The sequence below is a fragment of the Centroberyx affinis genome, unplaced genomic scaffold (assembly GCF_046629955.1).
Source record: "Centroberyx affinis isolate AG114_WGS23_722 - 3 ecotype Tasmania unplaced genomic scaffold, CSIRO-AGI_Caff_v1 ptg000543l_1, whole genome shotgun sequence".
In the NCBI taxonomy this organism is placed as follows: domain Eukaryota; kingdom Metazoa; phylum Chordata; class Actinopteri; order Beryciformes; family Berycidae; genus Centroberyx; species Centroberyx affinis.
The window spans coordinates 59,786-78,860 of NW_027279190.1; the positions used below are offsets into that span (position 1 = coordinate 59,786).

Consider the following 19,075-nt stretch of genomic DNA (forward strand, 5'->3'; position numbering starts at 1 on the left):
ATTCTAACGTTCTAAGATAAAGAATTCCAATGCATTTTTATGTAAATGTCAAATAAACTTGAAACTGAAACTGAAATATCGTCTATGAGTAAAATCTGAAAACTACTATAAAACATACACTATTAGTGCATTTTTTTTTAACAACTTAACATCAGATATAATAGTAGAATGCTATTATATCCGATGTTAAGTTGTTAACCTGTTAAGTTGGCTACCTGGGAACACAGGTCAGTCCACAATGCGAGGCCCTCATCCTGGACAGTGACAGACTTCACTCCAGAAAGGATCACATTCTTGGCTATTTCCACGCCAAGGCCGCGCATCCCCGCTATGAGGACGCTGGCTGTCCTCATCCGGCGCATCGCCTCATGACCCAGAACATACCTGCAAAAGGACCAGGAGGCCTATGGGCAGTGGCTACAGTCAAATTAATCACTCAGTAATATGCATGATTATTATAGTACTTACAGCTGTCGAGAGTAAAATCCCTCGTCGATTTCACCGATTTCTGACATGTTGTGCAATTGCAGTGAATAAATGCCTGTTGATAATATCTACTGCACTGTCCTGTGTGAGTGAACTGAAGGGTCCAGCTGTGGTCAAACCCTATCTCACCCTACTTATGATTATGGCCAGCTGACAGAATGTTCTCTGCCCTGTGTGACAACCTGTCAGACCCGTTAATAGTAAAAGAATATTTTCACTTTCGTTTCTTTCCAAATACTTTGCAACCGTCCCAGGAAAGCTTTCCTACTGGCCACTAGAGGGCGAGGCAGGACTGCTCATTGTACTATGATGCAAGGCTTCCCATTTGTGTTTCATGTCAAGGAACCCCATGAAGGTCTACTGTACATTTAGCTGCAGACCCCTGTTGGATAAGATTTTATTCCAGGGACCCCTATCTAAGGAGATTTTTAATGTTAGACATTATTTATTCCAGGAGCTTTACTGTAGGCGGGGAGAACAATGGGGAGAGTGAAACCTCTGATCAGAATAGATTATTATTCATTCTCTCATTTTGGTAAATTTCAGAAATAAAATGAAATTTAGCTATTCCATATTTTACTTGGAGACTCCACTGAGCCTCTTCAAGGAGCCCTAGAGGTCCACAGCCTCCACTTTGGAAACCACTGTCCTAATGTTTTAGGTATCAATATAATTTAGCATGTCCCTGATGGTACACCCAAAGATAATGTGATACACACCAAAAGTGGCCCTTTGAACCACAATAAAAGAAAGAAAAAATGAGTGCCTCTTAAAAGCCACGGTGTGTAAAAGGTGCAGTGAACTTGCTAAAACCACATTCATATTATGAAACATACTCATGCATCATAATTTGTCTGATGAATATTACAATGTAATACTCATGCATCATAATTTGTCTGATGAATATTACAATGTAATCAAAGGAATATTTATCCAAAAGAAAGTGCTGTATGCTCAGGAAGTGACGAGAAGTGGGTCATCATGACATCATTCCCCTCGTAAGCTGGGGAAGTTTTGAGGCAGCAAACCACTAAGCTCATTGTGGTTTGTGTTTGAGGAACATAAAACTACAGAATCTAAAAAGAGCCTGAAAACAGATTCAACATCCAAATGATGAACTGTATTGCTCTCAAACATAAATGTGGTTACTGTTAATTCTTCTTCTTAGTTCTGAAACGATTACTTGATTAATCAATTAGTGGATTAGTCAACAGAAAATTAATAGATTATGATTTGGTAATTGTTTAATCATTTTAGTCATTAAAAATACCAAACATTTGCTGATTACAGCTTCACAAATGCTAAGATTTGCTTGCTTTTCTCCATTTCATATCATTATAATATGAATGTTTTTTTGGCCGCTGGTCAGACAAAGTAAATGATTTTAAGAATCACTTTGGGCTCTGGTAACTTGTAATAGCCATTTTTCATCATTTTTTTTTCTTTTTTTTTTTTTTTACATTTTATAGACGAAATGATTGATCGATTAATCATCTGCTGAGACACTCTGTCTCTATGGTAACAGACCAGCAAACACTGATGTTGTCTTTGAGGTGGGAAATTGGCTGTTTCTTGCTCTCTTGGTGATTGTGATGTGTTGGTTACAAGAAGGGTTTAATTTCAAAGTGCTATATCCATTAGATAGTTTAACTTGAACAAGATAGCGGAACTAGAACAATATTAAATGGTGAGTTTAACTTTCATGTCATCAATCATTCTGTTTTCAATGAGTGGATATCTCATTTTAGAACAAAACTGATAGAGTTCTGGTCTCTGAACTCAGGGAAGAGATTATGCTCCACATATTTATAGTAGGCCAACAATATGTATTCAACATGTAGATGTTGTCTCCACATTTGTGTCTATTTCATTATAAATCTAACATTGCTCTGAGCACTGTTTTTCTGTCAAATGGTTGTAAATCCTTGCTGTAAGGACAGTGAGAGACTGCCTTAGACCACCTGTACCAGCAAGCCAGTGAACTAGATAGGGGTGGATGTAAACATGAAGAGTGTAGTGTCCTTAACACTGATGTTTTGACAGAATTTGTTTGATTACTCTAGCCCATTCTTGGATATCCATGTCCTCGAACAGATATCTGAGTCAGAGCTTGTGAAACAGAACTCTACTAAAAACAGGCTTGTTTATGTCATGCAGCCTTGTGCTTTTATAAGAAACCAATTAATCACCAAAACATCAGGATACTATGGAACCTAACTATGTCCTATAGCATTAGGCCAACTGGTGAAGTGAGCAGAATGATACTCTAAAGTGCGTTACCTTTAGCAGGATACGGTAACACAAACTTTTCAAACAGCTCCTGATTGCTGGACTTTGGATTCAGTGGTAGATGTTTAACTTTTTTGCCCGATATTGCCTCATTATGTCAATGATAGTATAATAATTTGTATTTGAATACATAATTGCTTCATATGATTGTGAACTAGCCTAGTTTGATATAGTTGGTTGCCAATATATAGTAAATTTGTCATTTCATTTCATTCATTTTCCTTTGTGTGAATAGCTTTACAGTTTTATATCCATATCTTAAAGGTCACCTTGGTCACTTTATTACTTTAAAAGGAGGTAGTCTGATTAGAGAGTGGCTGCATTCCTCTCATACCTTCCTGGCTGGGGTATATTTGAGGAGTAGGATAGTTTCTTTCCTCATCTGAAAGCAATGCATTTTTGGCAAAAGTCCTACAGACAAGACAAGGTTATTTAACATGCTGAGCCTGAGGGCGTTTTTTCCATTTCATTTCAGAGAATAACAACCGGTGGAAAAGAGTAGTGATCAAGTGCGACTCTTGGGCAGGAAATCATGAGGATATATTTAAGGTGGTGAGATTTCGTAACATACACACTTCCTTGTTGCGGGCGCGGCATGACAGGAGGGGACCAGCCGCTGAGGATCACCAGCGTCAAGTCAGCCACAATATGAACCATATGACCATTTCCGGTCATAACTTTCATAACTTAAAAACAACTTGTACCTAAGAATGTGTTGCAACGTCCCTTAAGTTATATAAACAACCAAATTGAAATTAAACAATATATTCACAGAAGAATTAGTAGTAAATGCATCGGTCAGCCTCGGCTTTGGACATTCTCCTTACTGTTTTGGTGTGCAGGTTAGGCCTACTCTAATTTTCTCTAGTAGGTCTAAATGAAAACACAATTTTTGTGTTTTCCCAAAAATCCTATTCACAGCATAAATGTATGCCCATGTTGTTCTGTAGGCCTACAGAGATGTAGATGGGGTGTAGATTTAGTTTTTGTATTTGTGGAATAGGCCTACAGTTTACCCACCTCAGGCTGACATGCATCTTTATGATATAAATCCTAATAAACATCATAGTAAGTATAGTATCCAATAGATCCAAGTTATATAAAGGGGGGGGGGGGGGGCTACACACAGAAACATCCCTGTATACTGCTCAATTTCCATCAGAGCTGCTGGAATCCCATTCCCTGACCCTGACAACAGACTTTTCTGAACTGCTAGGACTCGTCACAGTGCGCTTTTATTTTGAAGGAATGAAATTCGCTCCGGTTTCATTCTGGGAAATGTCGCTAGCTTGACGCAGTCTAGAGGAATACCAGACAGTGCCAGTGACACTCCGTGCCTTCAGGTGAGAGCGCTGTTCCAGGACAGTCACAGTGAATATTTGATTTGTACAGACTTCAACTTTTGACACTACTGGATAATCCACAGCGGCATATTCGTTTTTTCCCCCAAAACAAGGTAAGGTCATTTGACATAATTTTAGGTGGAGACAAATTATATCTTATTGATTAAACAAGGGAAGCTTGTAAAGTCTACGTGTATGAATGACTGAGACAGACAGCTCATCAGCTTTTAGCACTTTTAGCACGAACTCAACCACTATTACTACTACCAACCTACACCCCTGCAAAGTAATACTAGCCCACTAGTACTATTACTATTACCACTAATATTACTAAAAAATCATCACCAATAATAATTACCTTCACACTCTTGACTTCATGAATGTTCTCATTTTATAGAGCAGCGTAGACATGCTCTTCTCATTTTGTAACTTTTTGAACTGAAAAAGTATTAACCAGTGTTTTTAATGGTTGGGTCACAGGAATTTACTGCAAGGGTACAAACTTCAGAATGCTGGATAATTTGCACATACCATGATAAAGAAAATTGGTTATTTTGATAGAAATTAATTAGATATTTGCTGTATTTTTACTTTTTGACAAAATGGGGCTTAAGTGTAGTAATTATTCAGTGTGTGGCTCTGGAGCCCCTGTACATTTCCTAGTTGCGCCACATGATGCAGCATGTCATGTCTTGCCCATAGTAGATTTTATCATGACTCTACAATCTTGATATTTTTCCACTGGTTCCGTATTTAACAGCCTGACAGTTTATATCAGCTCTATATCAGATTGCGTGTGCTAGATAAAAAAAACAGCAACTACTTTGTCATAAGGCTCAGAAAGCAAATAAAAAAGTGGCTATGTAAAATTATTTTCTTTTCTCTTTCCGAAGTCCCTCATGCTCTCTTTCTCTTTTCTCAGTTTAACAAGCTAAACTGTTTACAGTACACATGTCGACCTCAAAGGCACTGAGTCTCTTTGTTGAAAATGAGAATCATTTGTAACTGCTCAGTCCATTAAATCTCAACATTCCTTCTCTGTCTTCCCACACAGAGCTCCTGCTGGTCTCCACAATGTTCTGGCTGAGAAAGGTATCCTATAGGTAGCGCATAATCACGGCGGAGTGTGGCGTGGAGATGGTCACGTGGGCCACCTTGATGACAGTATGCATATGGATACAAACACACACTGCCTCAGGACTGCACACATGTCCCACCACTCCTCGCAGGCGGGTGGATTTCACCGTAAATTACTTCCTCCCCCACTTCCAAACAGAAAGACCTATACAGAACATAGAGGTGAACACGGAAACGCAAGAGGTGTATGTTGCATCTCAGAATGTAATCGAGGCGGTGAATAAAACCATGCAAAAAATATGGGAGGTGAAAACTGGACCCGTCGGCAGTCCTGAATGTGAGACCTGTAAGCTGTGTGACATAGAAGCAGAGCCTGAGGATCCAGTGGATACAGACAATGAGGTTCTGCTCTTGGATCCCGCTGGATTTCTCTTGCCCTACCTGTACATTTGTGGGAGTACTCAGCATGGGATCTGTTACTTCCTTGATATTGGCAATTCACCTCCTGAGCCTCAGTGTTTATACAGAAAGGAGGAAAACTCTGCGTCCGACTGTCCTGACTGTCTGGCCAGTCCACTGGGCACCAAAGTCAGCATCATTGAACAAGGTGCCACATCACTGTTCTTTGCAGCGGCCTCTGTAAATCAGAATGTGACACAGAGGTACCCTAGGCGATCGATATCAGTGTTAAGGCCACTTTCAACTGAAGATGGATTTCATATGGTCATGAGTCTGACAGTTCTCCCCAGCCTACAGGAATCTTATAGTATTGATTACATCTACAGCTTCTCCACCGAAGAGTTTGTCTACTTTCTGTCCCTGCAGCGGGAAGACCCCTCTAAGGCCAATTCAGCTTTTCAGACTCGTCTGGGCCGACTGCCGGTGTTAATCCCCGAGGTGTGGATGTACAGAGAGGTGGTCCTGGAGTGCCGGTACGAGCCGAAACGCAGGAGGAGACGGAGAGAGGGTTTCAGGGACATTGTGTATAATGGGCTACAGGCGGCCCACTTTGGTGGAGTAGGGAGGGACTTGGCGGGGGAGCTGAGGGTGGACGAGGATCACATTCTGTATGGGGTCTTTGCAGAGGTGGATGAGCAGGGTCATCCTCAAAGAAACTCGGCCCTGTGTGCCTTCTCCTTGACAAAAGTAAACCAGGCTATTGATGCCGGCGTTGAGGACTGCTGCAAGTCAGGCCCAGAGCAGCTGTCCCGAGGACTGTGTCACTTCCAGCCTTGCGAGAGCTGCCCACACGAAGTGAGTTTCTCTTTTTTTAATGCTTGGCTGTCATCAGAGTGGAGGAACAGTACAAAGGTCTTTCCTAATCCAAACCCAGACAGGAAGAGACCTTTTCAGACAAACACAGTATAATTAAGTCACCTATGATCAGAACAATATACTTTATAATTGACCAAACAAATGTATGTTGTCTTCAACGATAAGGGATGGCATATGATAAGAAATAGGCTAACAATACAGATAATATACTCTGACTACAGAAGTATTATACACCTTTGGCAATAGTGATGAGGACTTTAGGTGTGTGTGAGAACAGGGCCAGGGAGGGAGGGGCAGATGAGTCAGATGTGACCTGCACATTGCCACACCGTTTCTCTGCTCTGTTAAGTTTCAGCCTTGGCCTTGGAGGAATGCCTCCTTAGAGTAAGGGCGGTAACTGTTTACATTGCAGGCCCTCTACATGAAAGTTGTTTAATTGAAAATGTATTTTAACATATAAGACTCTTTGATTACCTCACCAAATTGAGTTTAATACTTCCAATTATATTGCTGTGTATGTGCTATGTTTTATTTTATTTTTTATTTTGTCCTGGTCAGATCCTTAATTGATATTTTACTGGAGTAGAATATAAAGGCAACTTGATAGATTATATATAAGTATGCAGACTACATTCTGACAACAACTTCAATGAATGTAGCATTTGGCTGTGATTCTCGGTATCAAGGTGTGGTCTTTTTCCTTCTCTTGAGTTCAAACTCTCTACCTCCTTTGAGCTCACAGAGCCATGTGTATACAGGGAAGGGTGCCAACACAGAAGTTATAAATCCTGCTGATAAAAAGGCAGAATGCGGAGGGGAGGGTCTGTGTCGAGCTGTGCCTGGCTGTTACACGTTTTATTTGAGTGCCTGGAAACAGGCGCAGCAAAGAACAAGTGAGGGGCAGGCAGGAGGGAGTCATCCTTTGAACTGCATTTCAGTCAGTATCAAATAATCCTGCATTTTAGAATTGGGCATAAACTATAGGGTGACATCACTGAATTATCAATTCTGAAGATATCAATTGTTATAAGTCGTAAATTATCAAGTTACGTGCCGTGAAGATCAAAACACATGTGAACTGAAGGCATTCAAATGGTGCGAAAATAACAGAGGCATGTTTGGGCAGGTTAACTAATTGGACTGGAATGTTTACCTTTAGTTTTTTATTGACATATCCTCTCGTTTTTTGAATGACATGATTCCATTTTATCGGCCATAGAGACTCACACATATATAGTATAGACATACACTCACCGAGCACTTTATTAGGAACACTATACTAATAATACTGGGTAGGTATCAGCTTTCAGGTCAATGTCAACTGGCTACCAAAGTGCCATCCGCCTCAAGGTTTCGACGTGTTGTGCATTCTGAGATGCTTTTCTGCTCACCACCACCATTCTCCTCTGACCTCTTTCATCAACAAGGCGTTTCCGTCCGCAGAACCACCGCACACTGGATGTTTTTTGTTTTTTGGCGCCATTCTGTGTAAACTCTAGAGACTGCTGTGCGTGAAAATCCCAGGAGATCAGCAGTTTCAGAAATACTCAAAGCAGCCCGTCTGGCACCAACAACCATGCCATGGTCAAAGTCACTGAGATCACATTTTTTCCCCATTCTGATGTTTGATGTGAACATTAATTGAAGCTGCTGACCTGTATCTGCATGATCTTATGCATTGCACTGCAATGCATAAGATTGTCTGATTGGATAATTGCATGAATAAGCAGGAGTACAGGTGTTCCTATTAAAGCGCTCAGTGATTGTATATCCTTCACTGTGATTTTATGTGCACCACTCTGTCACTCTGTCAGTCCAAAACAGTTTCAGTCGGCAACAATCTCTACTGAGAAACCAGCCGCCGCAAGTGACCATATGATGTCCTGGAGCTGGAGTTCACTGCTGTTTTATGACCTTGTTCCTCTCACAGCATGTTACTACACAGGCATGATGGCTGGAGGCAAAGACTAGGCCACTTCCTCCTGAAATGAAGGATTGACGATTCTCTCTGCTGCTCTCTGTATCCCTTTTCCTCTCACATGTGTGCATGAATGTATGCATATGCGTTTAAAGGAGAGAGAGTGACAGAAAACAGATTCAGGGAAGAGAATGCTCAAAATTAAATCTGAAATGGGGAAATCTTATTCCTACCTCACTGTATACTAACACTGTTGTATTGTGTGGTTTCTCTTGCCTGCACAGAGCTCAGAGAACAATGACACATGCAGTGCCAAGCCCACTCTGGTGTCAAAGCCCTACTACAGACTAGACCTCTTCAACAGGCAGATGAGAGATGTCTTGCTCACTGCTGTGCTGGTCACCACTATTGGGAATGACACCGTGGCACACTTGGGCACTTCAGACGGCAGGATCATGCAGGTAGCAAAGTGCCGAAGGATAAATAGAGAAGAAAATAGTGACTAAATAATCATGATTAATTATGTGGTGTACAGTGTGGTGTGCACCTGCTGTTTAATGTATTCTACCAAATATTGACATGTCTCTGCTTGATAGCTGTGTTAATAATAAAAGCTATTCCCAATGTCTAACCTGTGTGTATTATACTTCACTGTTGTCCAGTGAAAACCTTGTATCTCCAAAATGTCCACTTTTCAGAAACACTGTGACCACCATGACTTCTCGAATCTGTCTAATTGGTTTGAAAAGGTTTCATAAACCCGAAGGTGATGGAATATTCTCAACCCACTGAGGAACATGAAAGTTGGATTTTCAAGGTTTTCACCCGACAGTGATGACATGTTCTCTTTCAGTCTGTCAGCCAATAATAGGCATAGATTAGGCCTCCAAAAACTCAATATCCATGTGACTTTTGCTTCTCTGTTCCACTGGTTTAGGTCATTCTGACACTGTTCAGCCCCATCATTTTTGCCAACTACTCTCTGGGAGAGACCCAGGTATCCAGGATAGCAGCCATGCACTCAGAGGATTCACTTCTCTTTGTGGTTGGAAATAAGGTGCATTTTTCAATAACAGCCACAGATGGCAGCTAGTTATCTTTTGAGCTTTTTTCTCCAACCCAGCTCCACCTTACATTTGGTTCCCTTTTCTGTCTGTCTTACCCCCATACTTATCTCTGACTCTCTGTCTGATCTAGGCGTTCAGTGTGTCTCCTGTAGGTCCAGGGTGTGCACACTTTATGACCTGCTCCATGTGTTTGATGGCTCCACGCTTCATGAAATGTGGCTGGTGTTCAGGAGTCTGCTCGAGGCAACATGAATGTACCTCACAGTGGAGCACAGAGGCTTGCTCACCTGTCATCACAGAGGTAGACCTGCTACTAGGTGTAATTGATTAGTTAACTACACAGGGAAGTGAAAACACTATGAGTATATCAGTATAAACCTGACTGTACATGGATTATTATTCTGAATGGTAACTGTTTTCTGTGCAGTTTTTCCCAAAGACGACACCTGCTGATGGAGAGATAGAACTGAATTTGTGTGGGTGGAACTTTCAGTCTCCACTGCGACCAGCCATCATCAGTGGCAAAACCCATGTGGTCAGAGTGGGTTCTGGGACACCCTGCACTGTCCTGCCTAGAAAGAGCAACAGCGAAGAGTGAGCAACACACCTACACTGTGCACACAATGTTATACACACATACTGCTGCACACAGTTCACCTTCTTAGCATTTTTCATTGAAAGGAATGGGTACTGCTAGCCCTAACAAGTTAACTAATTCCATCCATTAACTTTAATTAAGAACATTAACAATGCTAATATGTTTTTCAGTTGACTGAAGTGCCAATGTAGAAACTTTTACACCACACTGTTATTGGTAAATTGGCTGGTAAAGAAGAGAAGGCAAACTTCAGTTTCGACCACACCAACTTCAGTGACAAATGTCATCTTGTTTTGACCTGTAATTGGAGCACCATCCTTGGCACAATCCATGTGATTTTGAGAATATCAAAGCGGAGTGGTCAGATGCATCATTTCCCAAAGTTTCATCGAAATCCAATCACTCGTGTCTGAGATATCACACATGACACATGGACGAATGAACAAATGATGTAGTGCCACCCTTGGGCCAATCACTGTAATTTTGAAAATGCCAGAACAGGCGATATGCATTATTTCCCAAGTTTGGTCAAAATTAAATCAGACAATGGGAGACCAATCCTGATTTCATTGTGGAGTGTAAATGGACTTGAAGAAGAAAAGAGTAGAATTTAAAATGTCAAAGTGTCCCTGTAAGACATGTTCACATATACGTACTATTGACATTAAATTGGAGTAACAGAGTTTTGTAGTGAGTCAGCAGACCGTTCTTAAACCAGATATCTTTAAGTCAAATGTGCTCCACCCCTGTGCTGCTAAACACAGGTTAGTATGCAAGATTCACCGCCAGGAAAGAGCACCAAACCAGGGGCTCACCATCACTCTGGAGGTGCATGAGGGGAAAGTGGAGGGCCGCTACTCAATTGAAGGCCAAGCTCAGATTCATGGCTTCTCCTTTGTGGTGAGGATGACACCTTTTCTACAACTGAACTGGTTTTGAAATGATGTTTTAACACAGGATGTACATGTTCTTTATTCATGGAACTGATACGTTGTCTAATATAATGCAATGTTACATTGTACACTGATGTCATATTGTACCTTATTCCAAACAGGAGCCTAGTATAACAGAAATCAAGCCTGACTATGGGCCTAGATTCGGAGGAACATTGGTAACACTGACAGGGAACCATCTTAATTCTGGGATGCGAAGAACTGCCTTCATTGCTGGCAAAGACTGCCTCATTCAAAGGTGATTGCCATAGAAAAAACTGATTTTTCTTGATGGTAGCAACAGTAATTTGTCTCTGGTCATGGTCTCAAGGATGTCTAGATATCGCTCTTTAAGTCATGGTGTGGTATAATTTACATGAGGTCACTCTGTTATCTCTTCCTTTTAGTGTTTATGAAGGAAGTGGGAATATGTCTTCCATAGTCTGCCTCACAGAAGGTGCAGCAGCTGTTGGGAAGGTACCCGTGAATGTCTTAATCGACAGCTTTCCAGTGTCCACCACCAAGATGTTCTTCTACAAGGAGAACCCTGTTATAACCACTGTACTTCCTCTTTGCAGTTTCAGGAGGTAGGACACACACCCTAGTCTGCTCTATTCTGATTACTGCAAAATAGGTGACTTCACTCTTGAAGAAAATGCCAGGGGAGCTGGCATATCACAAGAAGACACTCAAACAGATAAAGTTGCAAGACGTTAATGTGCTCATTTATACTGTTATAAAGGGGCTCCAAGCTGATGATACAAGGCCAGAATCTTGACACTGTGCACAAAACTGTGGTCCAGTACAAGTCCAACAATCCCTCCCTGCAACCTCTTCAACGGGTATGTTTGTTCTTTGGTTTGACTAAACTACTTTATTGAATTCAGTTTAAGTCCATTCAGTTCAATTCAGTTCATTTCAAACCAGTTCAATTACCTTTTCCCTGTGTACGGGGACAGAAAAGGAAACAAACATGTAAAATAATGAAATTAAATGACATACTGTATGTAAAATGAAATAAGTTTGTGAATTTGAGTAATCTGTCTATCAATACTCGTTCTTTGGCTGAGTATTGCTTTCTTATCAAGTCAAACCATTTGTTGTGACTATTAACACTATTTTATGTGCTGATTTCACTTTAGATCTGCAATGGCACAGTGACTGCCACCCATATGGAGTGTCTGGCCCCTGTCTTTCCAGAAGAGATGACAGAGGAAAAGACTGACATTGGACAGATTTCCATCAGCATGGATGGAGCCCCTAACCTCTGGAAGGGACGATTTGACTACCACCCAGATGCCAAAGTCATTGCCTTTGAAAATGATGGCATTTTGGAACTGAAACCAGGAGAGAATGAGGTTTCACTACATGTATGTTTACACACTCCTACACTACTACAAAAAATGTTCAACAGATCTATGTAGCTACTTTTGGACAATACATATTTGTATTAATTTTAAAAAAACAAAAAAAAAACGCTAGCACTCATCAATGGATTTTTAACCTTTAAGCTTTAAACTTTTAAACTTTCTCTTTCAAATATGTAATAGCATCAGAACCTGAATAGAGTGCACACGTGTATGAAGATCATAATGACCATTGGGGATGTGGATTACAACGCCCAGGTTCTGTTAAATGAGCTGACCTGCAGGATCCCTAAGAACCTGGTTGTCCCCAGTGAGGGATTACCTGTCAGGGTGAGACATTCTGTAATTAAGACATCAACCTCAACCTCAGTATATACCTTAAAACAAATTCATATTGTAATTAATGCATTACATTTTACAAGAGTAATCACCTGGTGATTCTAGGCAGTACACTCTCACTGACTAAGTGTGTTCCTCCCCACTGCTGTAGGTGTCTGTGAATGGGGATGTTTATGATGTGGGGAAAGTAGTCTTTGTCGAAAACAACAACGACACTGTTATTGCGGGCATTGTGCTGGGCATCATTGCAGCATTGGCACTGGGGGCTGCACTTGCATCCATTGTGTTGACCCATTTGAGGAAGAAAAAGAAAGGTGAGAGAAATTCATCTTTTTCTCGATTTTGCTGAACTAGCATGAGATAATTTGTAATCGAGAATTTCTATTCTTACAGTATGTTTTGATAGTTTATTGTTCAATGTTTTTTAATATCCCTTTTCAGCCAAAGTAGAGTCCCGTTTATCAAGAATGTCAACTCGGAACCGCATGGATAGCAATCCTGAAGTGTCGCCTACAGGTGACTACAGACGGGGTGAGACTTCCAAATTCATAAATCCATATGCAAACTGTCCATCCATCCATCTACCTAACCCTAACACTAGGAAGCACAACTGCTTTTAAAATATATACATATATATTTATTCATTTTTGGGTCATGCAACAATATTGAAAGTAATACAGTACATAGTACAGAAACTGGTAAGGTGACACAGAAATGTAACACATCATGGCACGATTTGGTTTAGTTACTCTGGAGCTCTGTGGTGAAAGTGAGGGTACATAGATCAATATTCATATTTGAAGACCTTGTAAGAATTCTGAATATGTCTGATCAAAATAGTCATCTTTGGACATGACCAAAACACGTGCATAGGCACAGCTGGTTCCATCTTACATTGGTCACACATTTTATCTAAATGGGGGCACATTTTTAGAGAAGTCCCTTGACTTGTACCCCAATACAGGGGAAAATATTCATACAGATTCTCATTCATCATTAATGGATTCTTAGAAATGATTTCCACCCAAGTAATAAAATAATCTAAAAATGTTTGTAATATTTTGAGTAGATAATCACATGTGATCAAATGCTTTGCATCCATGGAAACAATTAGTTTGGATTTGTCTGTTGGTGCAGAATATATAATATTAAACAACCGTTAAAGAAAAACTATTTTTCACCAAGCCTGTTTGGTAAGGACGAATGACATGTGGGACCACTGTCTGAGGACACCCTGCCTGCAGTTTTCCTGATATGTTGTATTGCATGTTGAGGAGAGAGACAGGTGTGCGAGAAGAACCATCCAAAGGATTGATTGATGACTGAGATTGCAGCTTGGTAGAAAGATTGAGACTCCTTTTGAAAAAATGTGCCAGGAAAAACATCGGGACGTTTTGCCTTATGAACTAAGTACAACAACTTAAAAGGATCTGACTTAGTTTGTGTTTTTCTTTCTGTTTTTCCCTTGTGCGTTAGACCTGTCCAGTCAAACATCTGGTTCAGGAGGAATGGCCTTCCATGGTTTATTGTATGCTGCCAGCTATGACCCTTCGTCCACTCCTTTAATGCCTCAGGACAGCATCTCAATGGTCAGCCTAAACTCTAATCTCCTCGAAGAGGTCAAAGAGCTGCTGATCCCTGCTGAGATGCTCAGAATTCAGCATAGCCAGATTATTGGCAAAGGTATGGTAAGGTATAAAGTACTTCATAAAGTTACTGTCAGAATAAGGGGACAAATTTCCACAAATTAATGTCAAATTATCCATTCCATTTAATTTATTTGTTCTTTCTTTCTTTCTTTCTTTCTTTGCTAAGTGTTCAATTGTGTTGATTATACACAATATCCATAACAACCAGCTTTTGTTCTTATACAGGTCACTTTGGGACAGTGTATCATGGATACCTGATGGACCACAATAATCAAGAGATCCACTGTGCTGTTAAATCATTGAACAGTATGTGAATACCTATTTTGTTAACGGGAACCATCATAACAGTGGCAATAGCTCTCTGCTGTTTGACTAGTCTGTATATTATGTGTTGTGTTTCCAGGGATCACAGATGTGGCGGAGGTGGACCAGTTCCTAAGAGAGGGCATTATCATGAAAGGTTTCAACCACACCAATGTACTGTCTCTGCTGGGCATCATGCTGCCTAAGGAAGGGCTCCCTCTGGTGGTTCTGCCGTATATGAAGCATGGAGACGTGCGTCATTTCATCCGCTCTGAGAAAAGGGTGAATTATACCATTATACCTTGTGCAACAATATGGACCTGACTGTGAACATTTGGCCTGTTAACCTGGCTAGTGCTTTTTGTTTTGGAATTATCAGTTCTATTTTACCATCTCTGTCTTCCGCAGAACCCCACAGTGAAAGACCTGATCGGCTTTGGGCTACAGGTTGCCATGGGGATGGAGTATTTAGCCCAAAAGAAATTTGTCCACAGAGATCTGGCTGCACGTAACTGCATGTGAGTGTGAATCATGCATTGATTATGGGCCCACAACATTTCAGTGAAAAAGCTTTTTCTTTACAATGAACTCCTTTCTATTCCTATTTATTGTACTTCATTTACACATGCATATTAATCCATTTTCTGACTTTTGTTGAATTTCTATCCATTTCACTGTGCCTGCATCCCACCTGTGCATATCAGCCTCCAGATTGACACACATTAAAGTTCAGCTGGAACCCCCTGAGTACACCTTGAGCCCAGAGTTTCTAAGTTATCTGGCTAGACAATGCGCTTTCCCTAAGATGCTTTCTCTTTTCAGGCTGGATGAAACCTTTGTAGTAAAGGTGGCAGACTTTGGCATGGCAAGGGACGTCTTTGACAAGGAATACTACAGCATTCAAGACCACAAGAAGGCAAAGCTACCAGTCAAATGGATGGCCATTGAGAGCCTGCAAACACAGAAGTTCACCACCAAGTCTGATGTGGTATGTCTACTTAATCCAGTTCACTAAAATCGTTTTCGTTTATCAAGTTATTGTATTTACAAGGCATTGCTTATCTGTGTCACAGTGGTCATATGGCGTCTTGATGTGGGAGCTGTTGACCAGAGGTGCTAGCCCATATCCTGATGTGGACCCCTATGACATGGCCCATTTCTTGTTGAAGGGACGTCGACTTCCGCAGCCACAGTTTTGCCCAGATGCCCTGTAAGAATCATGCCTGCCCCCTATAACTAACAACAAAATTGCCTCAACACCCTGATATTCTATAGTTGCATCAGTAGACTTAATTCTTTGCATTATTGTCAGCCTGCTAGTATCAGTTTACTATATTCTTAAGATCATAATGGCCATCATTCAGTAATTCACTCTCTTGCTCACTTACTTACTCACACACTCTCTCACTCGCTCATTCATTCACTCACTCCCTTATACATACATTCCTTCCCTCTCTCACTCGCTCATTCATTCACTCACTCACATTCCTTCCCTAGGTATTCTATCATGCTGGGGTGCTGGGACCCAGAGCCTGAGTGCAGACCTGCCTTCCATACCCTGGTCCAGGAAGTACAGCAGATCCTGTCCTGTCTGGCAGGGGAGCACTACATCAGTCTGAAGGTCACCTATGTCAACTTAGACGAGCCAAGGCCTTACCCTTCCCTGACTGGATCTGCAGACGAGGCTGAGGTCTCAGACTGTGACTCAGACTTCAGTCACGTTGACAGCTGAGGGTGCCAGAGCTCTAAAGGCTCCAAAACAGGAGCCCAGGATCAGGAACAAAGTAGGAGAGCATAAGAAGAAGGATCGCTTGCCCTGGGTCCACTTGTGCCTCACACAGAATGTAGATCATGTCTAGAAACTTGAGTGTGTGGATTTGTGAGGATTGGCAATTGACTTAGAAGACACTATACATGCCATACACTGGAATGAGAGTTGAGGCAGAATCACCATGGAAGTCCCCCATCTTGTTACTATATTTTATTTGTGCTACTATGGAGGTAAAGTAACTGTGATTGTTTTCTTCATTATGTCTACAGCACAATTGTAAATAAGAACCACTGAATGTCGGACATGCTTATTTACTTAATTTGTAGAATAGGAATTGAGGTTGATTTCAAGGATGTTTAAAAAAATATATATATATTTCATCCATGTGTTGGTATACAAAGATATGTCCAAATGCATTAGACTGTCAGTGCCTTAGACTTAGGGTCATGTGAATGCTGACTTATGCTCAGGGGTCAACGTTTTTCCTCTTTTTCTCAATCAGATTTTTTCTATGCTATGTAGATTAAATAAACTGGGACATGTATGTGAACTCAGCATTATGGATTCAGATGAGCTTAATCTTGCTCATCAATAGCTCTGCACCTACTGAATGAGAATGTTAATTGAAGACAATGTGAGCTTGCTGTGTTGTATAGATTTTAACTGAGGCTTGGAAACACAATCTGTGTTTTTTACTAGTAGGGGTCATTATCACTAGAGGGCACCCACGACATTGTTCAAAAGCAAGCTTCAGTTGCTACTGCAGCAATCCTCTGCCCTACAGCAGACAGCCAAACACAAAGGTTTTACGCAAACAGCAGAACCCTATTCATCTGAACCTCAGGATTTTGATCTTGCAGTTCTACTGAATAAGTATAATGAGCTAAATCTGTGGGCAAGTAAAAATCATTTTCTATTAACAGGGCACAATTGTTTGAATTTCCTTGTTTGTTGCACGCAATTAAAATGATCTCCACTGCGCAATTAGATGATGCAGGGCATTTTAGAATTCATGCATTGATTATTCAACTTTTGGAGTGACATTTCAATGTAATTTAGCCAACAAACAGTTTACCAAACAGTTTACCAATTCCACTGAGCTTCATTCCCAGGGGAGTCAGATTAGCAAGGTTCTGTTATACTTGATGATCTTTGTTATGGCGGTATTTGTTTTCCCTCCACTCAAGATTCAACTGGTGTTATTATTTACTTGCATTTTTATAAAGAATGTTTGGTTTGTATAGACAAATGGGGTGATTGCACACACTTGTCTCTAAAGCGTATCAACAAATGAAATGTCTCCCCAGTCTCCTTTTTCAAACGTTTTTGTTGTATTCATTTTGAATACTAGGAGAATGCCTGCTGCAGATGATCAAACAAGATTCTTCCTCACCTCAAATGTCTCTCTTAACTGTTTTCCTGGTGTACTGGGAGAAATGCAGATCACTACAGCAAGAGAAGGTAGATCTGTATGAGAACCCTCGTCAAAGCCACTAAAGGAAAGAGATGCTGGGTGTGCACTGACGTGAGTTTGAGGCAGAAGCTGTGAGTTTCCCCAAGCCCTCTCCCAGGTGGATGAGAGGAAAAACACACACTGTTTTTCACAGTCTACACAGGGGTCTGAGTTCTGTCAGCTCGACTAGAATGAAAACTACACGCCGCTGCCCAATCTGTGTATCCAGCATTCAGAATACTCTCTATGAATAATTTATGGACCTAAAAAAGAGGATTTTTATTATTCCTTGCCTTCAGTTATGGGTAAGGGGGTGGTGATGTTTAAAGCTATTGACTAAACACCAAGCTGATGTTTTTGGGGTTTTTTTGCTGTGAAGAGCCATTGCATAAGAGAAAAGGGTAGGCATGGAATACATATTGTGAACCGCACTTGAAACCACAGTGGTGCAAGGACGCAGCATGTGCCCCAGTCTGCGCCACCCAAGCACTTGTGGCCTCTCTGTTTAGTGCCACAAAGGCCTGACTGAGTTCTCCACTTCTGCAACAAGTGATGACACATGTAAAGAAAGGGGAGCCTGGAGATTAATTCAAGACCTGCTAAGTAATAACTTCAGCCATGAAGGCATCTTTGTATATTGCAACATGTTTAGCGATTCAGAAGTTATGTCAGTATAGTCAAGTTCATATAAAGCAGAATCATTTTCATGCTGTCTGTTGTCTGTCATCTGTTTGCCCGAGGCAATTTGGGGGCGAGATAAAGTTCAAACTAAGTTGAATTTCTGTTTCCAAACAGATTTGTCCTCTAACCATTCATACTGTCATCTTGCAGAGTGGGCCTATAATTTGCCCACTGCTGCAGCTCCTAATGATAGGGGGATCGTCATATAGACTGCTAGAATAAAATTCATAAGGATGCTGACGCTACAGTAAGGCACACCGGATGAGGCAGTAAGGTGGAGCATAATCTGCTCGGTGCATATTTTCTGGGCGTTTTAGCTTAGTCAGACACATAAAATGCTAAAAATGTGAAAATGATGTGTGCACTTTGATGCCTGAGTGCTATTCGACCTGTAGGTGAACAAAAAAAACCATCTCTTATCACTGTACGTGGATGATGTTGAAGCAATATTCATTTTGGAAGGGAAGTAGAGGAGTTTGAGTATTGGATACAATTTACAGGCAAAACAGCCCTTACACTGGGTACAC

The 19,075-nt window shown here is 41.0% G+C and overlaps 2 protein-coding genes across 2 annotated transcripts in view; one reads left to right on the forward strand and one right to left on the reverse strand.

Moving 5' to 3' along the window:
* uba7 (ubiquitin-like modifier activating enzyme 7) overlaps positions 1–667 on the reverse strand; it is a 36,495-nt gene extending 35,828 nt beyond the window's left edge. The window contains exons 1-2 of the mRNA XM_071517930.1: positions 469–667; positions 216–384 (exon numbers count right to left, since the gene is read on the reverse strand). Coding sequence (XP_071374031.1) covers positions 216–384; positions 469–515 — 216 coding nt within the window. The 5' untranslated portion in view covers positions 516–667. The remainder of the gene's footprint in view (positions 1–215; positions 385–468) is intronic.
* Positions 668–4,176: 3,509 nt separating this feature from the next.
* On the forward strand, positions 4,177–18,522 carry mst1ra (macrophage stimulating 1 receptor a). Its single transcript, XM_071517931.1, has 21 exons — positions 4,177–4,231; positions 5,173–6,449; positions 8,673–8,849; positions 9,326–9,445; positions 9,586–9,756; positions 9,883–10,049; positions 10,818–10,953; positions 11,108–11,244; positions 11,393–11,572; positions 11,728–11,827; positions 12,128–12,355; positions 12,536–12,682; positions 12,843–13,005; positions 13,133–13,222; positions 14,168–14,374; positions 14,566–14,646; positions 14,744–14,925; positions 15,052–15,161; positions 15,466–15,631; positions 15,717–15,853; positions 16,141–18,522. The coding sequence occupies exons 2-21, from the start codon at positions 5,256–5,258 to the stop codon at positions 16,373–16,375; spliced, it is 4,128 nt and encodes a 1,375-aa protein (XP_071374032.1). The 5' UTR covers positions 4,177–4,231; positions 5,173–5,255; the 3' UTR covers positions 16,376–18,522.
* The last annotated feature ends 553 nt before the right edge of the window (positions 18,523–19,075 follow it).